At 34.7% G+C, this 23455-nt stretch overlaps 1 protein-coding gene across 1 annotated transcript; it reads left to right on the top strand.

Annotated features, from left to right (window-relative positions):
• Nucleotides 1–16722: 16722 nt before the first annotated feature.
• Nucleotides 16723–22060, top strand: LOC120202038 (1-acyl-sn-glycerol-3-phosphate acyltransferase 2-like). Its single transcript, XM_039202526.1, has 11 exons — nt 16723–16858; nt 17444–17566; nt 18270–18309; nt 18442–18515; nt 18689–18748; nt 19503–19580; nt 19720–19878; nt 20338–20463; nt 21031–21123; nt 21331–21418; nt 21550–22060. The coding sequence occupies exons 1-11, from the start codon at nt 16778–16780 to the stop codon at nt 21705–21707; spliced, it is 1080 nt and encodes a 359-aa protein (XP_039058457.1). The 5' UTR covers nt 16723–16777; the 3' UTR covers nt 21708–22060.
• The last annotated feature ends 1395 nt before the right edge of the window (nt 22061–23455 follow it).

Here is a 23455-nt window from a genome sequence, read left to right as displayed (position 1 = left end):
GTAAAGATAATCTCAAGATGATATTGGATCGGCAAAAGTTTTATGTAGACTTGAAGTAAAAAAAAAAGATTGATTTTCCATGAAGGTGATAAAGTTTTTCTTAAGGTATCGCCTTAGAAAAATATTTTCAAAGGAAAAATAAGTCTAAGATTTTTTTTTGGGACCTTATGAGATATTAAAAAGAGTTGTACTGATGGATTATCAGTTAACATTAACTCTTGAGGTATTTGGGAACCAGAGTTGGACAAAGTATACAATATTTTTCATGTGTTGATGCTTAAAAAGTATCGATTGGATATTTCATATGTCATTTCATCAGAGGAAATTAAGATACAAACGGATTGATTATAAAGAAAAATCAGTTCGGATATTAGCTCGAGAAATCAAACAAATGTGTAATAAGATGATTCTTCTAGTTAAAGTGATTCAGAAAAATCATAATGTAGAGGACGTTACTTGGGATAGAGAGGATGATATGAAAATGTGTAGATATTTTTAAATCAGATTGAAGAATTTGATTAAACAAGTTCAAAATATAATAATGTGCATGATCTTTACAAAATTCTCAAAGTAAAGAGGAAAAAAAAATTTGGAATTCAAGAAGTTGACAGAAGAGGTTTTTGTATGAGACGAGATTTTGTTTTACCAGTTCGTACAACCCTAAACTAGGGTTATGACTCTACAATAGAAAGTGCAATCTTCATAAAAGAGAAGTTATGGTTTTCATAGAAAGTTTAAAATTCGAGGACAAATTTTCTTAAGGAGGGGAGAATTGTAATACCCCAAAAATTTAGATAATGACCAAAATGTAAATTTTGAAAGTTTGATGGTCGAAGTTAAAACTTGGGAAAAGTTTAGGGAATTAAGTGATAAATTTCCTAAAAAGATTTTTATTCCATAAATATATGGTTTACTCTTGAGATTGGAGTTTTATGGAAATCATATTGTTGGATTTGGAATTTAGTAAAGAAAGAGTTAAAGCCGGTAAGAAATCGGTAAATTCTGATCGAATCGGAATTTTACAAAAAAATTTGAATGATGTTATAAAATGGTTGGAAATATTATTGTAATATTTTGGATCAGAGAAATTTGGTTTGGAATTGTGCAATTTTTCAGATTAAAGCGAAACTGTGGAATTTAGTGACTAAAATGTAAGTTTTGAAAATTTCAGGGCATTTTCGTAGGTCAAAGTCAAATTAAATTATATTTGACTTTGTAATATCAGATGGCTTGGTTTTATGGTGATTTTGGAGATTCATTAAGAGTGATTTGGTCTTATCCCAATTAAATGAATTTTATATTCATTTAAAGTGAGATATTATGTTAATTAAGATGAAATGTTTCCTAAATTCCATCTAAATTTGCTTTCTTCTTCTTCAAACCAGACGTGGGCTTCTTCAAAGGGTGAGAAATCTTCAACTCATTTTTCAAGCAATTTCTTTAGGATTATGAGTATGATGAAAATAGAAAATGGTTATTTGCGAAAAACGCTATCATTTGATATCAATATTGCATGATAATCTTGCTTGATTCAAATATCCCCAAATATGGAAATTTGGGTTTATACTATGGTTGTTAACTTGATGATGATTATTGATGATTTTGAGGTTGTAAGAATTGATGAAGAACATAAGGATGAGGTTAAAGAAAAACAGTGTAGATTTTGGGAATTACAGTAGGTTCGAAAATTCATCAGAAAATATATAAATATAATTTGAAATTTATTTTTATATATTGTGTTCATATATGGATCTATTTTCGTTTAAAACAAACGGGGATCAATTTCAAGTTGTATACAAATAGATATGAATTTTTAACTGAGGAAAGGTCAGAAAAGTTGGACAGCAGAATTCTGTACAAAACATATTCTGTTGGTGAACTTTGAAAGTTCACCATAAATTGTACAGAATGAATTAGAAGGAGTTCTTTATATGGATAGATTCATATTCGAGTCTAGTTTTCAATGGAAAAAACGGAATTAAATTCCAGTGTGTGTATCAATACATTTTAATGATTCTTTAAAGGTAGTACGAGTTGTCTGAATGCTGGAAATTGTTGTTTGAGAATTGAAATGAGTGTTAGATGTGAAATTGATTATTTTGGGACGATTGAAATGATTGGTGATTTAAGTACAACAATTGCATAGTTGGGATACGTAAATGTATTTATGCTTTTGTAAAAGCATTTGAATGGAAATAATTTCAATGTTGGAATTATTGGTATTAAGAATTTAAGTGGTAAAATGGTGAAGACCATTTTGAGTAAATGGGAAAAGTTGGTTCCAATGTTATAAGGAATTATTAAGAGTTAAATATTTTTGATAGATGATGAATTTCAAATATAGTATGGAGATATGATGGAATGTATTTATGTTAGTAAAATACTAACATATGGATTATTATGAATTGATGATTTATACAGATCATGGTTGATTTGCAATTGAAGCAAGTCAAGTATAAAAAGCGGTATATTAAGGACAATAGTGAGGCACAAATATTTTGAAAGACATAAAGTGTCAAGGTGAGTGCAATACATGCATGAAATTATACATGGATGTTTTATACATCATAAGGAAGACTTGCGATAAGTCGACCTTGTTTATATCAGCATGATTTTATATCATTTTTATAAATTGACATTGAGATGTCAGAGTATGAAATTAAAATGCATTGATCATGAAAAAAAATGTGATATTTTACCATGAATGTTTTCGGGTATGAACTGCCTAATGTTAAATATTGATGATATACTTTGCCATGGATGGATCGAATAAAATAGACTATATGCCCAAAGTAAGTCATTGAGGGACAGGGTATAGTTGGCATGCCATAGAGTATAGCAGCTGCAGGTTTATAATACACTTCGGTGTATATGGTGGGCACGACCTTATGTGTAATACACTTCGGTGTATATGGTGGGCACGACCTTATGTGTAATACACTTCGGTGTATATGGTGGGCACGACCTTATGTGTAGCACTACAGTGCAAATATTACTCAAATACCCAGGGTCCTCAAGGTTTAATATTGGGCTATTGGCTATGGATTATGTTTTATTGGTTAATAAATGGTAACCATGCAAATAAGCTTATGAGCTTACGAAATAATGGCAAGTATATAGGAAAAATAAGCTTATGAGCTTATGGAATTTAAATGGTAAGTATTTTGGTAAAATAAGCTTACGAGCTTATGGGATAAATGGTAAGAGATTTTATATTATTTTGATCATGGTAAAATATTGGATATGTGAGTAAAATGATTTTATGGAAATTTGATATTTGATATTGAAAATCATGCATGAATTGTATTGCACTATTAAATGTTTTAATTGCCTCACTAAGTTTATACTTAGCGTGTGATGATTTTCACGCGTAGGTAAAAAGAAAAGAATAAGAATAAAGAGTTCAGAATGACATCAAGCATCGAGAGGTATATTTCAATATCAGTAAGACATCCTATTGTGAAATTTGATTTTAGATAGTGGCATGTAATTTGATAATGTTAAATTTATTTTGTTGAATAAATTTTGGCAATTTTTATAGTGATGAAAGGTGAATTTTTATGAATTTATATGTAAATTTTCGGAAGTTACTGTAGCATGAACAATAACCCCGTTCTAACCCAAAATTTCCAGTATGAAAAAGGCTGTTCACTGTTCACTATTCGGGTACTATTCATTATTCATAATTAAAAATATTTTGAATTAAATTGGTTACAACGAAACGTAATTTTTATGATATGATAATTTTATAATATCATTTACTATTTTAAGAAAATAAATTTTAAATCGCTTTTGAATTTTGAAATGGTTTTAGAAAATACGGGTGACATCCGTAATCTGTATAGGTATAATTATACGGGTTATGGGTGTTACATTTATATTTGACATGCCCCGGCTTTTTGCATTTATAGCAAATGATCGGGTCCTTCTCTTTTGGTTCATTTTTGAGGCCTTCATTTCGTTTGAATTTTCTTCCTCGGTAAGGTCTCATCATTTTTCTGAACCGTTTGGCAAACAATGCCATTTCCTCATCATCGTCATCTTCATCCGAATCACTCTCTTCTTTTGTGGATTTGAGAGCAACTCTAATGTTTTTCTTCTTATCCTTCTCCTTTGGTGTCTCTTCAATCTTATCGAGGTCCATCTCATCTTCAAGCATCATTTCATGAGTGAGGAGGGAACCGATTAGCTATTCAAGAGTTAAGGACTTTAGGTTCTTAGCCTCGATGATTGCCGTCTTCTTGGATTTCCACGATTTTGGAAGTGAGTAAACTAACTTCCTCACAAGCTTCTCGTTAGGAATGATCTCTCCATATGATTTGAGACCATTGACAATAGTTGAGAATCTATCCATCATAGCTTTGATATCTTCATTTGGTTTCATCCTGAAATTTTCATAGCTATGTGTTAAAAGACTAATTTTATATTCTTTTACCTCGTTGGTGCCTTCATGAGTGACTTGTAGTTTATCCCATATTTCTTTGGCAATTGTACAAGATGAAACTCTTCCATATTCATCTGGTCCAAGAGCACAAAATATGATATGGATAACTTTGGAGTTGAGCTGGAACATTCTTGTTTCTCCTTTACTCCATAATCTTGGATGAGTGAGAGGTTTGATATATCCATCTTCTACAACATTCCATGCTCCCATGTCATTGGCTTGAATGAAATACATCATCCTATTCTTCTAATAGGCATAGTTACCTCCATTGAAGAAAAGAGGCTTGTTGACGGGCATCGAATCGAGACCGGAGTCGACATTTGAAGTGGAGGCCATTGATAACTTTTATTATCAATGTAACTCTTCCCGGATCTACTCAAGAGGCGGTTAGACCTTCAAATGAGTCAAGCTCTGATGCCAATTGTTGAGTTAATCGATTGACAGAATCGGCCAAGAGGGGGGTGAATTGGTAATTAAAAATTTGGTGGAAGCTTTTGCAGAAAATTGAAAGTAATTACACATCGATTTAGAGTGGTTCGACTTTCTCAATCAAAGTCTACGTCCAATACCTTAGCTATCCACACTAAGGATTTTCCAACAAATTCACTAATTTGTTCTTTCTTTTGAGGCCAAAGAGATAACCTTACAATACCCTCAAGAATATACCCCAATTCTTGAGAATACTCTTTCCCAAAGAGAAGATTACAAATTTGCAAACTTACAAGGAAATCCTCACAAGGTAGATTGTTTGCAAAATTCTAGAACAAAGAAAAGAACACTCAAGAATGAATACAATTGAGTACAAGTAGTGTTCTTGAAAACAAAATGAATATTGAATGAAAAATAGGCTTAAAATGCATAAACTTAAGGTTTGATGCTTTCTCTTTGATTCTCTCTTGATTCTAGTTGATTGTTGTTCTTGTATTTGATCAATGGCTTCTAAGCTTGTTTAAATACGCCTTGAATCACTTCTGAACATTGGGGATCATTAATGAAGTTATTGGAGCCGTTTAAGTGTGAAAACAATTAATATTTTTGCTGGGAGCGTGGGGGGAATTGGTACCCCCTCATAGGGAATCGATTCCCTAAGTGTAAAATTCAAATATTTCGACCGTTGAATAGGGGGGAATCGATACCCCTTAGGGGAATCGGTTCCCTCCGAGCATTCTGTTTTTCTCGGAGCCAAACCATTCAAGGGGGAATCGGTACCCCCTTGGGGGGGAATCGGTTCCTTCTTAGCAATCTGGAATTTTTGGCTTTGAAATGGTTCGAAATATTTTGTAAAATTGTTTTGAAATTATTTTAAGTTTAAAACTTAATTTTACAGTTGAGTAAGGATTAAAAAGGACATTTGAAAGATTTGGAGTAATATTTTGATATTCGAATAATTATATCGAATATACTTAGAAATTGTTTTTGGAAAATCTTAAAATTCATTTATCTTAATTTGTTATATCGAAATATCAAAATGTTTTAAACAGTTAGTGAGGATTATATTTTGACTTGTATAAATAGTGTTAAAGTGAGTTTATTTACTATGTACTTATATGATATGAGGACAACTTGCGATGAGTCAACCTCGAGTGTTTTTACTAAGCATGTTTTTAACGCATTCTGAAGTATTTTCATAAAGTTTATGAAAATGATTTTATTGAAGGATATTAGGATATGAACTACCCTAAAACAATTAGATGTATTTTTACTCTATTTAACATCTATTGGTGTTTCAGAATAAATGTTTAATCTACGTTTTGGGATATAACAACCTATTGTATGTACATTGAGAGTCATATGTTCATTTCGACATACTTTGAGTATGATGGTTATAGATCGATTTTGTTTAATGCATTATTGCATTTTTGTACCAGTACTTTTTTGTACATGGAGTACTACTTTGTGTACTATGGCACTATGTGTGCAAGGAGAGTGTTCATGATGAGCACTTGTTAATACCTTGAATAAGGTGGTTATCGATCGATTTTGTTTAATGTATTTGTTGCATTTTCGTATTAGTTCCATTGCATACTTTCAACACTATGTGTGCATTAATGGTTTTCATAATGAGTTTGTAAATTACCATTTCGATATATTAGTATAGTGTTGTTGTTACTACGGTACCTATACTTTTGTTTAGCATTTATGTGCAATTTATGCACCTTGTATTCTCATCTGTCATACATTGGGCTGTGAATGAATATTTTTGAATAGACTGATTGATAAGTATGTTATGCATACGAAATAATGTTTCGCAGGTTATGTGATAGAAATTTGGCTTATCAAGTCAGTTTTATGACTTTATATAGATTTTATATGATTTGATTCATATTTTCATCTTTTAGGGCTTACTTATGCTTTAAAATGTTTTACTTACTCTTCTTATGCCTCACTAAGTGTATAGTTAGCATATGATATTTTTACGCAAAGATAAAAAGAGCAAGTGGAGTAAGGAGCTGAGCTTGGCATCAATCATTGAAGATTACTTACTGGTATCAGTAATGACATACTACTATTGTTTTAAATTACTAGTTGTCATGTATAAGTGTAAAAAGAGTCCATATTGTTTAGTATGGGTTTTGACACATGTTATAGTATAAGTATATTTATTTATTAAATCGTTTTATTTAAAGAAACCAAATTTTATTGGTGTTCAAGTAGAGAAACATTTTAAAAGACATGTGAGATCTATGACTCGTGTACGAGGATGTATACGGGAAATAGGTGTTACAAAACTAGGTTTGCAATTAATGAGGAGCTCCCAAAATGCATCCACAAAAATAATACAAAATACTGAGTTCCAAAAAGAGTTACGATTAAAACATAATGCGGGTCCATAATAGTACATGCCCTCTAAAAATGACTCAAGACATACTCTAAAATGTGTCTGGAATATCTGATGACGATAGTTCCCCATAACTTACTCCCTAAGAACCTACGTACAGAAACACATTCTGAATGCTCAGCTTACGAGCTTAGTGCATCACTAAAAACTGTCTGAGTATACAATTATTGGATTGCTAATATGTGGTTGGCATCATGCTGCGGCTGAGGGATTTTGTTTCTCAGAGCTCACGCACCCATCTAGCACTTTCGAAGCACCATCGGGTATTCCTAGGTGAGATCAAGAATTATGCATCAGAACGTATACCCACCGACTTACTCCGTCGAGTCTTAGGGTATCTGGCACTTAGTCAGTTGTTGTAGTGACATGGCACTGACTTGGATCCACTAACTGTCGTATTTTCGCTAAAAGTAACTCGAGATTCATGATTGTTTCCCGAGCGTCAAACAATGCTACTTTTGTGTAAACTTAGTTATTTTTGTTTCTACTATTTTGATATTAATTATTGTTCTTGCTTGAAGTCTTATTTGAGGATATACTCAAGTGTTGGGATACCTTGAGTCTAATTCCCTTAAAAACTAGCCTTTTTGTCCATAACTGACTGAAAGTATCGATACTAGCCCAAAAGTATCGATACTCCTACAAAAGTTTCGATATTTTCTATAAGTATCGATACTTTTAAACATTTTGAACCGCCTAGTTTTGATACTTTATGGGAGTTTAGAAATTATGACCCAAATTAGCGACACTCTTGAAAGAGTATCGATACTCTTCCCCAGAAACTCACGAGTTTAGTCAAGAAGAAGAATAAGTTTCGATATTATCCTTATAGTATCGAAACTTAATATGCATAGAGCATAAAATAGGTGCAAAAACTCTTATTCTACTATCTCAAAGACCTTAGTTAGGTCCCCAAACATTATTAATATTTTATGAAGATACAAAGGAGCATAAATAGAGCTTTAAACATGTTTAAAACTCTAAAACATGAAATATATCATGGGAATGCTTCAAGCTTATACAACCTACAACAGTTCATCTAAATGACTTATATATGGTATAATTGAGTCAAGAGTGAGTTACCTTTGATGTTATACTGCTGGAAACGTCAAAGGCTTAACCCAAAGTAAAATTTTCCTTTACCTTATCTTATAAGCCTTCTTTGACCTCTTACACTAAACAAAACCAATTACAAGGGTTACTAACTGTTGCTAGGGATTAATGAGGGTTTTAAAACACTTTCTAAAGCTAGAAATATCTGAAAAATGGGTTGAACCATCTAGTTTCTTAAACTCTTCTAAAACTCATTTTTACAACTATGGCTAAAACTTGATCTTAAGGTCTCAAATGAAAGCTCAAGAGGTGTTGATTTTGATTCTTACCTTGGTTTGATGAAATAGACTGAAACTATACCAAAGCTTCCACCTTTGCTCAAGAGAATGATAAAAAAAGGAAGAAAACATGGGAGAATAAGAAAAATGTGAAGAAAAAGAGAAGCTGGAATTCAAACGATGATATCACCAAATTTTAATGGAAATATGCTTTATTTTTTAACAAGGGTATAATTGCTCCCTTGGTCCCTCCAATTCTGACTGCAGATTAAAAACACCCTTTTTATTCACTATTGGGCTTACCTCAGGCCCAAATCCTTTTTATTTGGGTCAAGGCTTTCTACAAGCTAAGGAATTAAACCATGGCCTGTCTTGGGTTAGCCCAATACTTCTAACCCAGGATTCATGACGTTCAACTCTCATCTTCTAAATAAAATTTTGTCCTTAAAATTTACCTGGGTAGAAGAAATGAGGATACTGAAGCTTCATGTCCTCGTCTGTTTCCCACACCGCTTCATCAATGTCATGGTTCCTCTATAGTACTGTCACCAAAGGAATTATCTTGTTCCTTAACTCCTTCACTTTGCTCGTTAAGATTCTTATTGGCTCTTTTGAATAGGTCATATCTGAGTTGACCTCAATCTGCTCTAAGGGTATGACGTGCGAAGGGTCAAAGTGGTATTTTCTGAGCATAGATACATGGAACACTTTATGGATATACTCCAACTCTAGTGGTAAAGCTAGCATGTAAGCCATTGGTCCAATTCTCTCAAGCACCTACTAAGGTCTTATGAAACGAGGAGTCAACTAGTCCTTGTGCCCGAAGTATATCACCTTCTTCCAAGGGGAAACCTTGAGGAATACCTTGTCCAGAACTATGAACTCGATGTCCTTATGCTTCAAATTCACGTAAGGCCTCTATCTATTTGAAGCTTCATTGAGTCGATTCTGAATCAATTGAACCTTCTCCTTGGTTTCTCTTATTAAGTTTGGGCCTACAATAATACACTTACTGAGCTCAATCCAACAAAGCGGAGTCCTACACTTAGTCTCATATAGAGCCTTGTTCAGAGCCATCTGAATGCTCGACTGGAAACTGTTATTGTATGAAAACTCCACTAATGACAAATGGTCCTCCCACCTACCCTCTAGATCGATGATAGTACACCTGAGAATTTCTTCAAGAATATGGATAACTCATTCTGACTGGCCATCTGTCTGAGGATAGAAAGTTGTACTCAAGTGTAGTCGGGTGCCTAGGGACTCATGAAGAGCTTCCCAAAAGTGAGAAGTGAAACGAGGATTCATTTCTGAAATGATAAAAATTGGTACACTGTGCAACCTCGCTATCTCACGGATATACAACTGAGCTAACCTCTCTAAGGTATAGTCCATCGTAACTGGGAAGAAGTGAGCTGATTTGGTTAGGCGATCTACTATGACCGAAATTGTGTCATGTCTCTGTCTGGTCATTGATAACTCGGTCACAAAGTCCATGGTCACCCTGTCTCATTTCCACTGAGGAATCTAAATGGGCTGAAGCAAACCTGAGGGAACCTAGTGTTCTGCCTTAACCTGCTGACACACTAGACATCTAGCGACGAACTCTGATATTTCCCTTTTCATGTCATGCCAATATAACAATATGTGAAGCTCCTGTTACATCTTATTACTATATGGGTGTACAGAGAGTGGACTATAGTGTGCTTCTTGAAGAACCTTACTACACAACTGAGTGTCTATGGGTATACACAATCAACCCCTGAAGTATAGCGCATCTCCATCTCGAAGCTTAAAACCCGAGGCCTCGCCCTGGTAAACCTGCTCGATCCAACTTCTCAATCGGTTATCTGAACTATGCAGAATCTTAACTTCACCTACTAACTCTGGTTCGATTCGTAACTTGACTAGAAAACCATCATCACTGCATAAACTCAAACATGCTAGTAGGACTTGCAACTGAGTTATTGATTTTCTGCTCAAGACATCTGCCACCACATTCGCCTTTCCCATACAATAATCTATCACACAGTCATAGTCTTTAAGCAACTCAACCCATTTGTGTTTTATGAGGTTCAACTCCTTCTGAGTGAGAAGATACTTAAGGTTATTATGATTGGTGAAGATATGTCACTTTTCACTAAAAAGCTAGTGTCACCAAATCTCCACAGCAAACACTACTGCTACTAGTTCAAGGTTATGGGTAGGGTAATTACACTTATAAGGCTTAAGTTGATGGGACGTGTAAGTTACAACTTTACCCTCTTGGATCAAGACGCATCTAAGTCCATTTAAAGAAGTATTGTTGAAAACTGTGAAGTCCTTACCCGACTCTGGTTGGGTCAACACTAGGGCTTGAGTCAAGATGACCTTTAACTGCTCGAAGCTCTCCTCTCACCTTTCATCCCAAACAAAGGGAACTCTCTTCTGAAGCAATTTGGTTAACATGAATGATATCATCGAGAAACCCTAAACAAACTGATAATAGTACCTTACTTACTCATGGAAATTGTCCACATCTGACACATTCTTAGCAGGCTCTCACTCAACTAGAGCCTGAATTTTTTTAGGGTCGACTTTGATGTCATCGGTTGAAATGACATGACCCAAGATTACCAGATCTGATAGCCAAAACTCACACTTCCTGAATTTGTCTTACAACTGTCATTCTTTAAGGGTCTGGAGAACAATATAGAGATGTTGATCATGCTTGTCCTCCGATCGGGAGTACACTAGGATGTCGTCTATAAACTCCACCATAAATTATTCCAAGAATGGGTGGGAGATGTGATTTATTAGGTCCATGAATGTCGTCGAGGTCTTGGTGAGTCCAAAAAACATTACTAAGAACTCATAATGATTGTACCTTGTTCTGAAAGTCGTATTCGCCATATCCTCGTCCTTGACTTTCAACTGATAGTAGCCTGATCGCTGATCAATATTTAAGAAGACACGTGACCCTCTGAGTTGGTCGAAGAGGTCGTCTATCGTGGGAAGTGGGTAACAGTTCTTGATGGTCAACTTATTTAACAACTTGTAGTTGATGTACAACCTCATCGACCCATCTTTCTTCTTAATGAATAGGATTGACGCTCCCTAAGGAGAAATGCTCGGTCAGATGAAACCCTTCTCTAGTAATTCTTAAATCTGAGCTTTTAACTCATTGAGTTCATTCGGTGAAAATTGATAGGGAGAAATGGACACTGGGGCTGAACCTGACATTACCTCAATACCAAACACCAATTCATACTCGGGTGAAAAACCCGACAACTCTTCTAGGAACACAGTGGGGAAATCTCGCACTGCTCGAATATCCTCAAGTGTGGGTACTAAGATTCGAGTGTCGACTACGTGATCCAAGAAGGCCTCACACCTACTGTCAATAATCTTTTGGGCTTGCACAGCTGATATAATCCTCGTTTGATGGGATCTTTCACTGATCATCACCAACTTGGTTCCATCGATGGCTTTGAGCTTAAGTCATATGGCTTTGCACCTCAAACTAACATTGTGCTCGATTAACCAATCTATCTCTAAGATTAAGTCAAACTCCCTGAAGGGTCACTCCATCAAGTATGATAGAAATGTTTGATCCTGAATCCTCATTGGGCATCGTTTGAAAATTTTATCCACCAGGATGTATAAACCTAGTGGGCTAGAGACTCGAACACCTATCTCTGGGTTATCTACCGAGATTTTTATTTCTTGAACTAAGTCAGAGCAGATGTACGAATGGGTGGAATTGAGGTCTATCAATGCGGTAACTGATAAAGAAAAGACCGTAAAGGTACCTGATATAATATCTGTCGCATCGTAATTCTCCTTGGCTCACACTGCATACTATCTAGAGACCACTCTATTCTCGGCCCCAGTCTCAGATCTTGTTGTGCCATGACTCTGTTAACTAGACGCAGCGCCACCTCTTTTTGGCGGCCATTGACCTTTCTGCATTGATGGCGTCGATTGTTGAATCGCCATTGATGTTGCGCCCTGAACTCCTGGGCAATTTCTGGTAAAATGGCCCATTGAGCCACAACTGTAACAATATCCATATCCCAACTAGAATGTCCTTGTGTGGCTTTTATCGCACCTAGAACATGGGGAAAAGGTGAACCCTTCAGTCGCCTCACTGGCGACACCCTTGGAAGCTAAGTTCAATGATCTACTCCTCGAATCGGATTTATCTCCCTGAATCGAACTCTGCCCAGTCTTCTAGGACTATGCTGTCAGGGGTCTCGACAAACCCTAACCGTCTCTAGCTCTCTTAGTCGGGGCTTGTGATTGCCTCGCTGACTCAGTGGCTCTCTTGACCTGTCATGCAACCTCACTAGATTACCTAGTATGCCTATCTAAGGCTCTCTCAACTGTATTCGCCTAGTGGGATAGTTGAGCAAAGACTCTGGGAGGATCTGCTATAAGATGGGTCAAAATGTCACCACGAAGGCCCTCTCTAAAATGATAGCAGTGACGCTCCTCAGTCGGGATCATCTTGAGTCAAGTGTATGAACTGCTCCATCAGGTCATCGGTATGGATATGTCCGATGTAATTCTCTCTAAACTTGGTGAGAAAATTCTCCCAAGTAGGCCTTTCTAGCTCTATTGCCAACTTTACCGTCTCCCACCACTTTATTGCATCACTCTTAAGTAGGGAGGTGATGCACTTCAAGTTGCCCGTTAGGGTGAGATGCAACTGTTTGAGGGTACAGATCTTCTCTTTGAGCCACTGATCCACTGCGATAGGATCATCATCCTCAGAACCGAAGAACTCGGTGGTCTTATATCGACAGAGTCGCTCTAACAGAGAATCTTGGTGAATGGACATTGGCTGAGCTGGGGGTATTGGTGGGGGAGCTATATGCCTAAATACGTAGGTGAGGTCCCTAAAAAAGGTAGCCTCTTCGAACCTCCATCTGTTGGGTCTTGACAGTCGTAGGTATCCGAGATAAATCCCTCACTGATATTGGGTGGTGGTGAGGTATGACTCTCGTCTCTGCCATCCTGGCTATAATCTAGGTTGTCTGTCATAGGGTCTATATGAAATTAGAAAAGGAATGGGTTTATTATCGTCATTTCAGTCATTTAAGTACTTTGTACTCTCTAGAGGCATGTACATATACAGACATTGACTGACTTTAACCCACAAGTCCTAGAAACGACTAAATCTGGATGCTCTGATACCACTAAATATAACACCCTAACCCAGTTAGACCCAAAGACCCATGGATTATAATGTTACACGGGACTACCCAAATAGTGACCTAAAAATTTTCTTTTAAAACTGCTTGTAAATCTATTAAATTTAGACATCCATAATGTAATATAAAAACATAGTAATAAATTGAGTTTACAATTAATAGGGAACTTGCAAAATACATCCACAAAAATAATACAAAATATTGAGTTCCAAAAAGAGTTACCGTAATAGTGCATGCCCTCAAAAGATGACTCAGTACGTACTCTGAAAGGTCTTTGAAAATTCACTCTGATGCACTAGAATATCTGATGCCGATAATTCCCCATGACCTGCTCCTAAGAACCTGCGCACGGAAACACATTTTGAACGTTGAGCTTACAAGCTTAGTGTCTCACTAAAAACTGTATTATACTATATGCATTCACTAAATGAAATGACAAGTGGCACAGGTCTGAGTATACAACTACTAGACTACTAATCTGTGGTTAGCATCATAGTGCGACTGAGGGATTCTATATCTCGGAGCTCATGCACCCCTCTAGCACTACCGAAGCACCATCTGGTACTCTTAGGTGAGATCCAGAATTCTGCATCGGAACGTATACCCACTAACTTACTTCGTCGAGTCTTGGAGCATCTGGCGCCTAGTTCGCTGCTGTAGTGTCGTGGCATTGACTTAGATCCAACGACTGTCATATTTCTGCTAAGAAGAACTCGAGTGTCCTGATTGTTTCCCGAGCGTCAAACAAGGATAGTTTTATGTAAACCTAGCTATTTCTGTTTCTACTATTCTAATATTAATTATTATTCTCGCTTGAAGTCTTATTTGAGGATATACTGAAGTGTTAGGATACCTCGAGTCTAATTCCCTTAAAAACTGGCATTTTTTTCCAAAATATACTGAAAGTATCGATACTAGCCCAAGAGTATCAATACTCTTGTAAAAGTTTCGATACTTTCTACAAGTATCGATACTTTTAAACATTATAAATTTCCTGGTTTCGATACTTTCTGGGAGTTTTGAAACTATGACCCAAATTATCGATACTCTTGAAAGAGTATCGATACTCTTGGTCAGAAACTCACGAGTTTACTCGAGGAAAAGAACAAGTTTCGATACTATCCCTCTAGTATCGAAACTCAACCTGTATATAGCATAAAATAGGTGCAAAAATGACTATTCTACTAGCCCAAAGACCTTAGTGAGGTCCCTAAACATTATTAATGTTTTATGAAGATACGAAGGAGCATAAATAGGGCTTTAAACATGTTTATAACTCTAAAACATGAAATCTACCATGTGAATGCTTCAAGCTTATGCGACCTACTACATTTCATCTAAATGACTTACATATGGTATATTTGAGTCAATATTGAGTTACCTTTGATGCTATACTACAAGAAACGTCAAAGGCTCAGCCCAAAGTAAACTTTTCCTTCCCCTTAACTTAGGAGCCTTCTCCAACCTCTTACACTAAACAAAATCAAATGCAAGGGTTACTAACTATTGTTAGGGATTAATGAGGGTTTTAAAACACTTCATAAGGCTAGAAATATTAGAAAAATAGGTTGGAACCATCTAGTTTCTTTAACCATTCTAAAATTCATTTTTACAACAATGGCCAAATCTTGATCTTAAGGTCTCAAATGAAAGCTCAAGAGGTGTTGATTTTGATTCTTACCTTGGTTTGATGAAATATACTGAAACTAAACCAAACTTCCACCTTTGCTCAAGAGAATAATGAAGAAAATGAGGAAAACTTGGGAGAAGAAGACAAATGTGAAGAAAAAGAGAAGTTGGAATTCAGGGTGTGATATCACCAAATTTTAATGGAAATCAACTTTAGTTTTTAACAAGGGTATAATTGCTTCCTTGATCCCTCCAATTCTGACTGCGGATTAAAAACATCCTTTTTATTCACTATTGGACTTACCCCAAGCCCAAATCCTCTTTAATTTGGGTCAAAGCTTCCTACAAGCTAAGGAATTAAATTAAGGCTCATATCGGGTTAGCCCAATACTTCTAACCCGAGATTCGGGGTGTTACATATACATATATATATATAGTATCCATTTATATTTAGTGTAAAATCTGATTTTACTCTTTTAGGATCGTTGGACGAGATAAAATCAAAGGTTGAGATTAACTCTCTTTTTTCATGTGAATATCTTTTCATTTCTTATCGTTAATCTCAATCTTTGATTTTCCTCACCTAACGATCCTAAAAAATTGTAAAACTTTTTAGTTTTACACTATATAATTAGATCCTAGCCTTATACATACATACATACATATATATATATATATATATATATGGTTTGGGGTTTTAGAAAAAAATTATGATTTGGGATTAAGGTAAAAAAGTTATTATTTTGCTGTGAGTTATAAATTTTAATTAATTCCAAATAATTTATTTATTTAAATCTGATGACTATAAATTAAAATTTATTAGTATTACATTGTGTGAGTGAATCATGCCTCACACATATATTCTCATTTTTCTCTAATATTATTTTATTAAATGAGTTAAAAGATCAGTCAAGTTTTGTCTTATGGTTAAACAATACCAAATAAGTTAATTTAATGTGTCACATCAGCCTTCTATTACTATTACAGGATGATGCAAGCGACAAATTTGTTATAAAATATAATATTAGTATCTATTTCATTATATTTGAAACTTCAGTACTAAAAGAAGAAATATTCACATACTTCTGTGACCATTAAATGTAGTTTACCCTATTTTGTATTTTCTATATTCATCTCTTCACGCAGTTTCACAATGTTATTAATTAATCCATTTTCTGATTCGCTATTTGTAAGCAAGCATTTGTGGAATCAATTCTCACAAATATAAAAGGAGAAATATTAAACCCATTCTTCTCTTTTTCATAAATTATAATCTAAAATCTCACTGCAAAAACTCCCTTTTTTGAGAATCTCGGGCGCTCCAGTGCTTGTGGTGTCCATGGCGATTGCAGCGGCAGCTGTTATCGTCCCATTGGGCCTTCTTTTCTTCATCTCCGGCCTTGCTGTCAATCTCATCCAGGTTCTTTTTAGGTTTTATTTTTATTTCTATAGATTTCCTTTTGTTAGGTGATCTGCTTCATGTTTTGGTTCGATTAACTAGATCCTTTTTCTTCGCTCTTTGGTAATTTTCACGTTCTGTGTTTCTATGTTTTCTTTTCAAATTTGCTGTGGTTGCATTGAATGAAATTGCCGAAGAATGGCTTTATCTGTTGCCTTTTTATTTGGTTCTTCAGCTGGGAATGTTAATAAGCTTGCATGTAACCCGGGCTTTGAATCTACCTAACTTCTTAGCTAATAAAATTTAGTAAAAATAAAATAAAATAAAATCCGAATCTTTTGGTTTCAGCTTGATGAAACCTTCAGCTTTTGTTACCGTGCTTATTGCCTTATCTCTGGATACCATTCGGTGCTGTAAATGAGACTGAGAGAGAGTCCATTTTTGCTGCCTTTTTTTTACTGTAGAAATCTGAATCTACTTTGTTAGGAAAAGCTAGTTCAATTTGATTTTTAGCTGATGTGTAAATGTTGTTCCTTTTTCCCTTTTTATCCTGTTGTTGGTGACCATTTTTTTCTCTATGCAATGCGGTTCTTTTTCTTTTTCCAGGCAGTATGCTTTGTTCTCATTCGACCTCTGTCCAAGAACACGTATAGAAAGATCAATAGGGTGTTGGCAGAGTTGTTGTGGCTGCAACTAGTTTGGCTTGTTGATTGGTGGGCAGGAGTTAAGGTGTTATGAGCTCCTTTATTTCATTGTTTAAAATCATTTGTTTTTTAATCACTCAATATATTCTTTTTTTTTGGGCATTTTTGAAAATGTATGGTGTAATGCTGAAATCCTTTATGAGATAATTGTAGATACTGAAACCATTTGTGATATGTAAGTTTGTGTTGATAAAATGCTTTCCTTATTTTTCCTACTTTACTTGCAAACGGTTAGTCTCAAAAATAATCTTAAACAATAAGATATAGAACCCATGCCAAGATTTTCACTGCTTTATTTGAGACTCTGATGCGATATATATTTTTTTTCAAGAAAGATGAACAAAAAATTTGCTATCTCAACCTGAGATAGGATGTTACTTAGATAAAGGGGTTAGACAATAAGATTTTTGTGCAGCATTGAAATTTTCATGCCTTCAGTGACTGATAATTCCACTTTCTAGAGTATATTTGATGTCCACAGGCTTAATGATTCCGCAGTTTTTAGCTTGTCTCAATAATTATGCACATATGACTTGAACTATTGTTATGAAGTTTTGTTTACTCTAAGGGTTGATAGATGTTCCCAGAAATTGTTTGAGCTATTGAGGTGTTATTTATTGGCTGTTAGTGAGCCAAATTCTATTAATGCTGAAAAAATTGGTATTTTTGTGCACCGGAAGTAGTCTTGCAAAAATGAGCTTTTGACCTTTGAGACATCTTTTCTGCAGATTAAAGTGTTTGCGGATAGTGAAAGCTTCAATTTAATGGGTAACATCAATCTCTTTTTTCTAGGAAACTTATTCTCAGTATTCAAGCTACATGGATAATTGGTATTGTTCCATCCTAACCTTTTTTCTTCTTCAAAGGTGTGCTTATCATCTGCTTTTTTTTAATTTGCAGGTAAGGAACATGCCCTTGTCATATGCAATCACAGAAGTGATATCGATTGGCTAGTTGGATGGGTTTTAGCACAGGTCTGTAATTAATTTATTCCAGTTCCAATTGTTTCACATACTGTTTGGTTGAGGTGTGCTTTAAATTTTTTTCCATTGCACCGTTCAGAAATTTACTATTTGGCATTTTAACTTAATGATCTTTGTCCCTTGTCCTGTATGGTTAAGAAACAATTGAATTTGGTTTTTGGCAGCGATCAGGTTGTCTTGGCAGTACATTAGCTGTAATGAAGAAATCATCAAAATTCCTGCCAGTATGTGTTGGTAATTGGTATCATACGTTTGAAGTTTCAAATTTGAACAGTGAGATTTTTCATGATAAAATCTTAATTTTCAGCTGATCTTTACACATTTTTCTCAATTTTGATTGGTAATTGCTGATGGCCATGCTGTGTACATGTTTTTCCATACACTGTGCATACAGACCTCCACTGCACATGTTCATGTATGTAAGTGTTTGAGATGTGATTATCTAAGTCAGTAATTATGCTAATCTGCAGTAATTAAACATGCTATTTTTTAATATGTATATAAAAGAAAATTAAGATGACTGGTGAGGCACTCTGATCCAGATTCCTCAGTTTTTTTTTAATTTGTCACATTAGCTTGTGCTGTCAAAGTCAAACTGCAGTTGGGTTGGTCTTTTAAAAATCTTTTATTCTTAGTCAGAGTTCAAAGTTTTTCTTGCGTATTGTCTATGAAGTGAGTGTGTCTAAGTAAGGATTGATGGTCTTAATATTTTTCATGAAGTTAGTCTGCATGATTCAGAAGCAGTTTCCTGTTGAAGTAGTAGTCTTTCTTTTATCTGAACTTCTGCATCATGAAACAAATGCTATTTTGTGCCTGGTACAATTAATTTTGATTTCGTAGTGAAAATTGTCAGTCTATCTCATGTTAGATGGTGCAGGTAATTTTAAGTTTTTGAATTTGTTTACTGGAGAAGCAAAAAATGTTATATTTTTGTGTACTCGTGAAGAATGATAATAAGTTCATTCCTGATATGTTCAGGTCATAGGCTGGTCAATGTGGTTCTCTGAGTATCTGTTTTTGGAACGAAGCTGGGCTAAGGATGAAAGCACGTTAAAGGTAAAAGTTCAAATTTGGATGCACATGTATCAAAATTACATGTTTTAATATTGCTTTATTTACTGGTGTGTTTGTTCATGCTTGATTTTAAACTATCCTTATCGATCTAATACAAATCTTATGGATATTATGTTTGCAGGCAGGTCTTCAACGTTTAAAGGACTTCCCACGGCCGTTTTGGCTGGCACTTTTTGTAGAAGGAACACGCTTTACACAAGCAAAACTTCTTGCAGCTCAAGAATATGCGACCTCACAAGGATTGCCTGTACCTAGAAATGTTTTAATTCCTCGTACAAAGGTCAGATTCTTGCCACTCTTATTTTCTTGAATTCCTTGTTACCTTTTATCTAGGTGCTTTTTTATTTTATTTTGCATGGATATGTAGGTGCCTAAATTTAGATTTTGGTATTCAAGTTGATAACTTTCTTCTGCAAAATTACCATATTGTATTCTTGTTTAATCTAGGTAGATTTTTTTGCAACCTCCTGCCGACACTTTCTTTCTGGCCAATGCAAGTTTCTTGCTACTTTGGCACACTCATTCAATTCTTAGTCAGCCTCAACCATTATACATGTGCACCCTCAGATATGTACCCCAATCTATAATTGAGATTCAATCATGCTGGACTAAGTGTTAATTTTCTCATTTGTAATGCTGAAGTTTGTTATTTTGCTCATGACCAATTATCTTGCTGGCCTTACTGATTGCAATTCTATATGAAAGTGTATGCCTGATAACATTATCTCTGTTGCTCCAGGGTTTTGTTTCAGCTGTAAATCATATGCGTTCATTTGTTCCAGCTGTTTATGATATGACAGTGGCAATTCCTAAAAGCTCACCCTCACCTACAATGCTTAGACTTTTCAAGGGGCAATCCTCAGTGGTAATTTTAATTCCAAGCTGTGTAAAGCAAGTTTAACATCTTTGTATAATTATGTATGTGTTAATATGCATGTTAACACTGCTCTCATTTTGTTTAATATTGATATGTCCTTGGAGGGTTTGCTCCGCATCTCCTTAAGGCTAGAAGATTTTGCTTCTAAATTCAACTTGATGGTGAAATTTGTTTTCAGTTTGAGTGCATAACATGCTGTCAAATGTCTAATGAATCAAAGACACCATGAAGTAAATGAGCAGGCTTCAGAACTTGTTAATCCTTTCTCCACTCTTTAGAATTTCATGGAGTGAAAGCCAAAAGTTTATTGGTCATTGGCACAATAAGAATCATTAACTACTTGTGCATACTTTGTAGAAACTTTAATTTGATTGTGTTGCTAGGTTTATCATATATGTGAAGCAAATTAGTCGGAAAATATGTGTTTCCCTATTCTTTTCATATGTTTGAAACACGTTAATCCGAAGTTGTGATGAAAATATACCTTGTTGATAATTGAATGACTCACTTTTCTATTGGTTCATTCAGTTGATGAAAATATACCGTTTCTTTCAGGTGCATGTGCATGTCAAGCTGCATCTTATGAAGGAACTGCCTGAAACGGATGAGGGAGTAGCACAATGGTGTAAAGATCTGTTTGTAGAAAAAGTGAGTACTATTCATCTGGTGTAGTAGAATAGTGCTATTCTAGGTGGTCTTGTTTGACCGTCTGAAATAATCTTATGATTAAAAGGAAAATAAGGATTACTGCCACTTTGAAAAAGTAGTGTATCTTGGTCCTTCTTTTGCATAATGTTTCTTGTGCATGCATTAGTTTCAGACTTATTGTTTTTTTCTGTTTGATTTCTCATATAGGACAAGCTGTTGGACAAACATGTGACTCAGGACACTTTTAGAGACCTACCGTTACAGGATATTGGACGGCCGATTAAACCACTTTTTGGTGAGATTTTTTATATAAAATTAACCAAACTTTGTTTTGATTTTATTTGAATACTGTTGTTATTTCTCTTGTGTTTGTAGTAATTACTTGTGGAACTGAATATGATAATCATATTCTTGTTCTTGGATCAGGTTGTTTCTTATTGGGCATGTCTCCTGGCTTATGGAGCTCTCAAGTTTCTGCAATGGTCTTCACTTTTATCCACGTGGAAAGGGATTGCGGTGTCAGCAGTTGGCTTAGCCATTGTTACCATTCTCATGCAAATCATGATTCTCTTCTCTCAGTCTAAGCGTTCAACTCCCGCCAAGGCTTCACCCGGGAAGCCCAAGAACAACGGTTAGAGTTCAGAGGCAAGACGGGACAAGCAGCAACGGTAGGTTGAGCTGGGAAGTACATTTCACCAACCTAAAGTGTGTACTCTTACTTTTCAGTTGGCAATCAATATGCTTTCGTTTTAGATGGAGCTTCAAGCATGTCTTTTGGTCATAGCAAGGATCCAAGTGATACAAGCTTGTATGCGTATTTTCAGTTCGTTGTTTTTGTGGTAAATTAGGGTTTGTTTGCAAAGACAGTGCACTTAAAATCTTTAAAGCGTTTTGCTTTGATTCCCCCCCCCCCCTTCCTAGTGCTATTTGTACATGTCAGTCATTTTAAGTATTTTTTTCTCGTGTGACTCGTTAAGAAATGAGTTTGCAGATCACGTTTTAAATCCTTTTTTCCATGTTTGCTTATACTTTTCAACAGATCTGAAATTTTCATGTAATATCATATAGGGTAACCTAATGAACTGGTCACTTTCTTTTATATTTGTACATTTTCATTCATCGAATTTAAAGTATTTTAGTTTTAGTCCCGTTATCAATTTATTAAGTTATGGTCAATTATTTTAACGATTTATTAAATCGTGATCATTTACGTTATCGATTGTTATATTTTGGTCATTGAGCCGTTAACTACTGTTGGTTTGATGATATGGTAAGTTTGTCAAAATGAGTTAATTTTTAAGTTTATTTCAAAACTTCAGATAAAATATTAATTTGACATCAAAATCTAAATAAAATATCATTTTGACCCTTAAATTCGATTAAAGTCTCTTATCATCGGCGCCATTCACCACCTTCAGTTTCGGAAAATTTACAATTCACTCATTTTGACATTCTGAAAACAAATATAATGTCCATTTCATAAAAATAATTCGAAACTCAATAAATTTAACTTAAAACCCTTTGATTACCTTTGAAATCAAACGAAAACAATAAATTTATTATTAGTATTTAAAAAAAAAACAAAGATGTTTAAAATTGAACTCTATATCAGGATGAAATTCGTATAATTTTTGTTTATAATATAGTTATGTTATTTTGTTACGTTTAAAATATTAATTATAATTTTTAATATTCTTTTAAAAAATACAAGTGCCTCTATATTTAAACCGTTGTCTCGAGGCATTTATTTTTTTTATGATTTTTTAAAGCAGTTATAAATAGATTTAAATATGTCAACTCATCAGCTCAGATTCTTTAAGCGTTCATTCAATTCAATATACATATGTCAAGGGCTTTTGTATGATTTTAAAATTCAAATTTTAGTCTTTATATTATATTCTTTGTTGTACTGTTTTTTATCTAAACATTTTGGTCCATGTCTTAATTTTAATTCAATTTCATTGATAGTTGTTGCCCTGGTAATTACCAAAACAAAAATTAGACCATATGTTTACAATTTTTTTTTATCAATCTCACCCTTAATTTGTAAAATTAGATAAAAATATTATTAATTGAAAAAAATAAGCTTTTTAATTTTCCACGTTTATATGTTTTTAAGGTCAAAACAATAAAAAAATATAAACGTATTGGAAAAGTTATTTTATTTTTTATATCTATCATATCAATAATTAATAAAAAAATGAGACGCTAGGTTCCTTAAGCAAGGTCAGGGTTCGAATCCTGACATTTTCGAATGGAGCAAACTGGGTTGGGAGGGTCACCATCGTCTCTGCAGTACCCGATCTGGATTAGTCGGTCAATAGATCAGATA

This window comes from Hibiscus syriacus, unplaced genomic scaffold (assembly GCF_006381635.1).
Source record: "Hibiscus syriacus cultivar Baekdansim isolate YM2019G1 unplaced genomic scaffold, ASM638163v2 tig00008145_pilon, whole genome shotgun sequence".
NCBI lineage: Eukaryota > Viridiplantae > Streptophyta > Magnoliopsida > Malvales > Malvaceae > Hibiscus > Hibiscus syriacus.
This window is presented reverse-complemented; position numbering and strand designations above follow the sequence as displayed.

What these genes read in the sequence shown, in the direction of transcription:
- LOC120202038 (XM_039202526.1), top strand. Translation starts at nt 16,778, where the DNA reads ATGGCGATTGCAGCGGCAGCTGTTATCGTCCCATTGGGCCTTCTTTTC. An exon ending in TTGCTGTCAATCTCATCCAG is followed by an intron (nt 16,859 to 17,443) that starts GTTCTTTTTAGG and finishes TTCTTTTTCCAG; the next exon opens with GCAGTATGCTTTGTTCTCAT. An exon ending in TCAAGGGGCAATCCTCAGTG is followed by an intron (nt 20,464 to 21,030) that starts GTAATTTTAATT and finishes CGTTTCTTTCAG; the next exon opens with GTGCATGTGCATGTCAAGCT.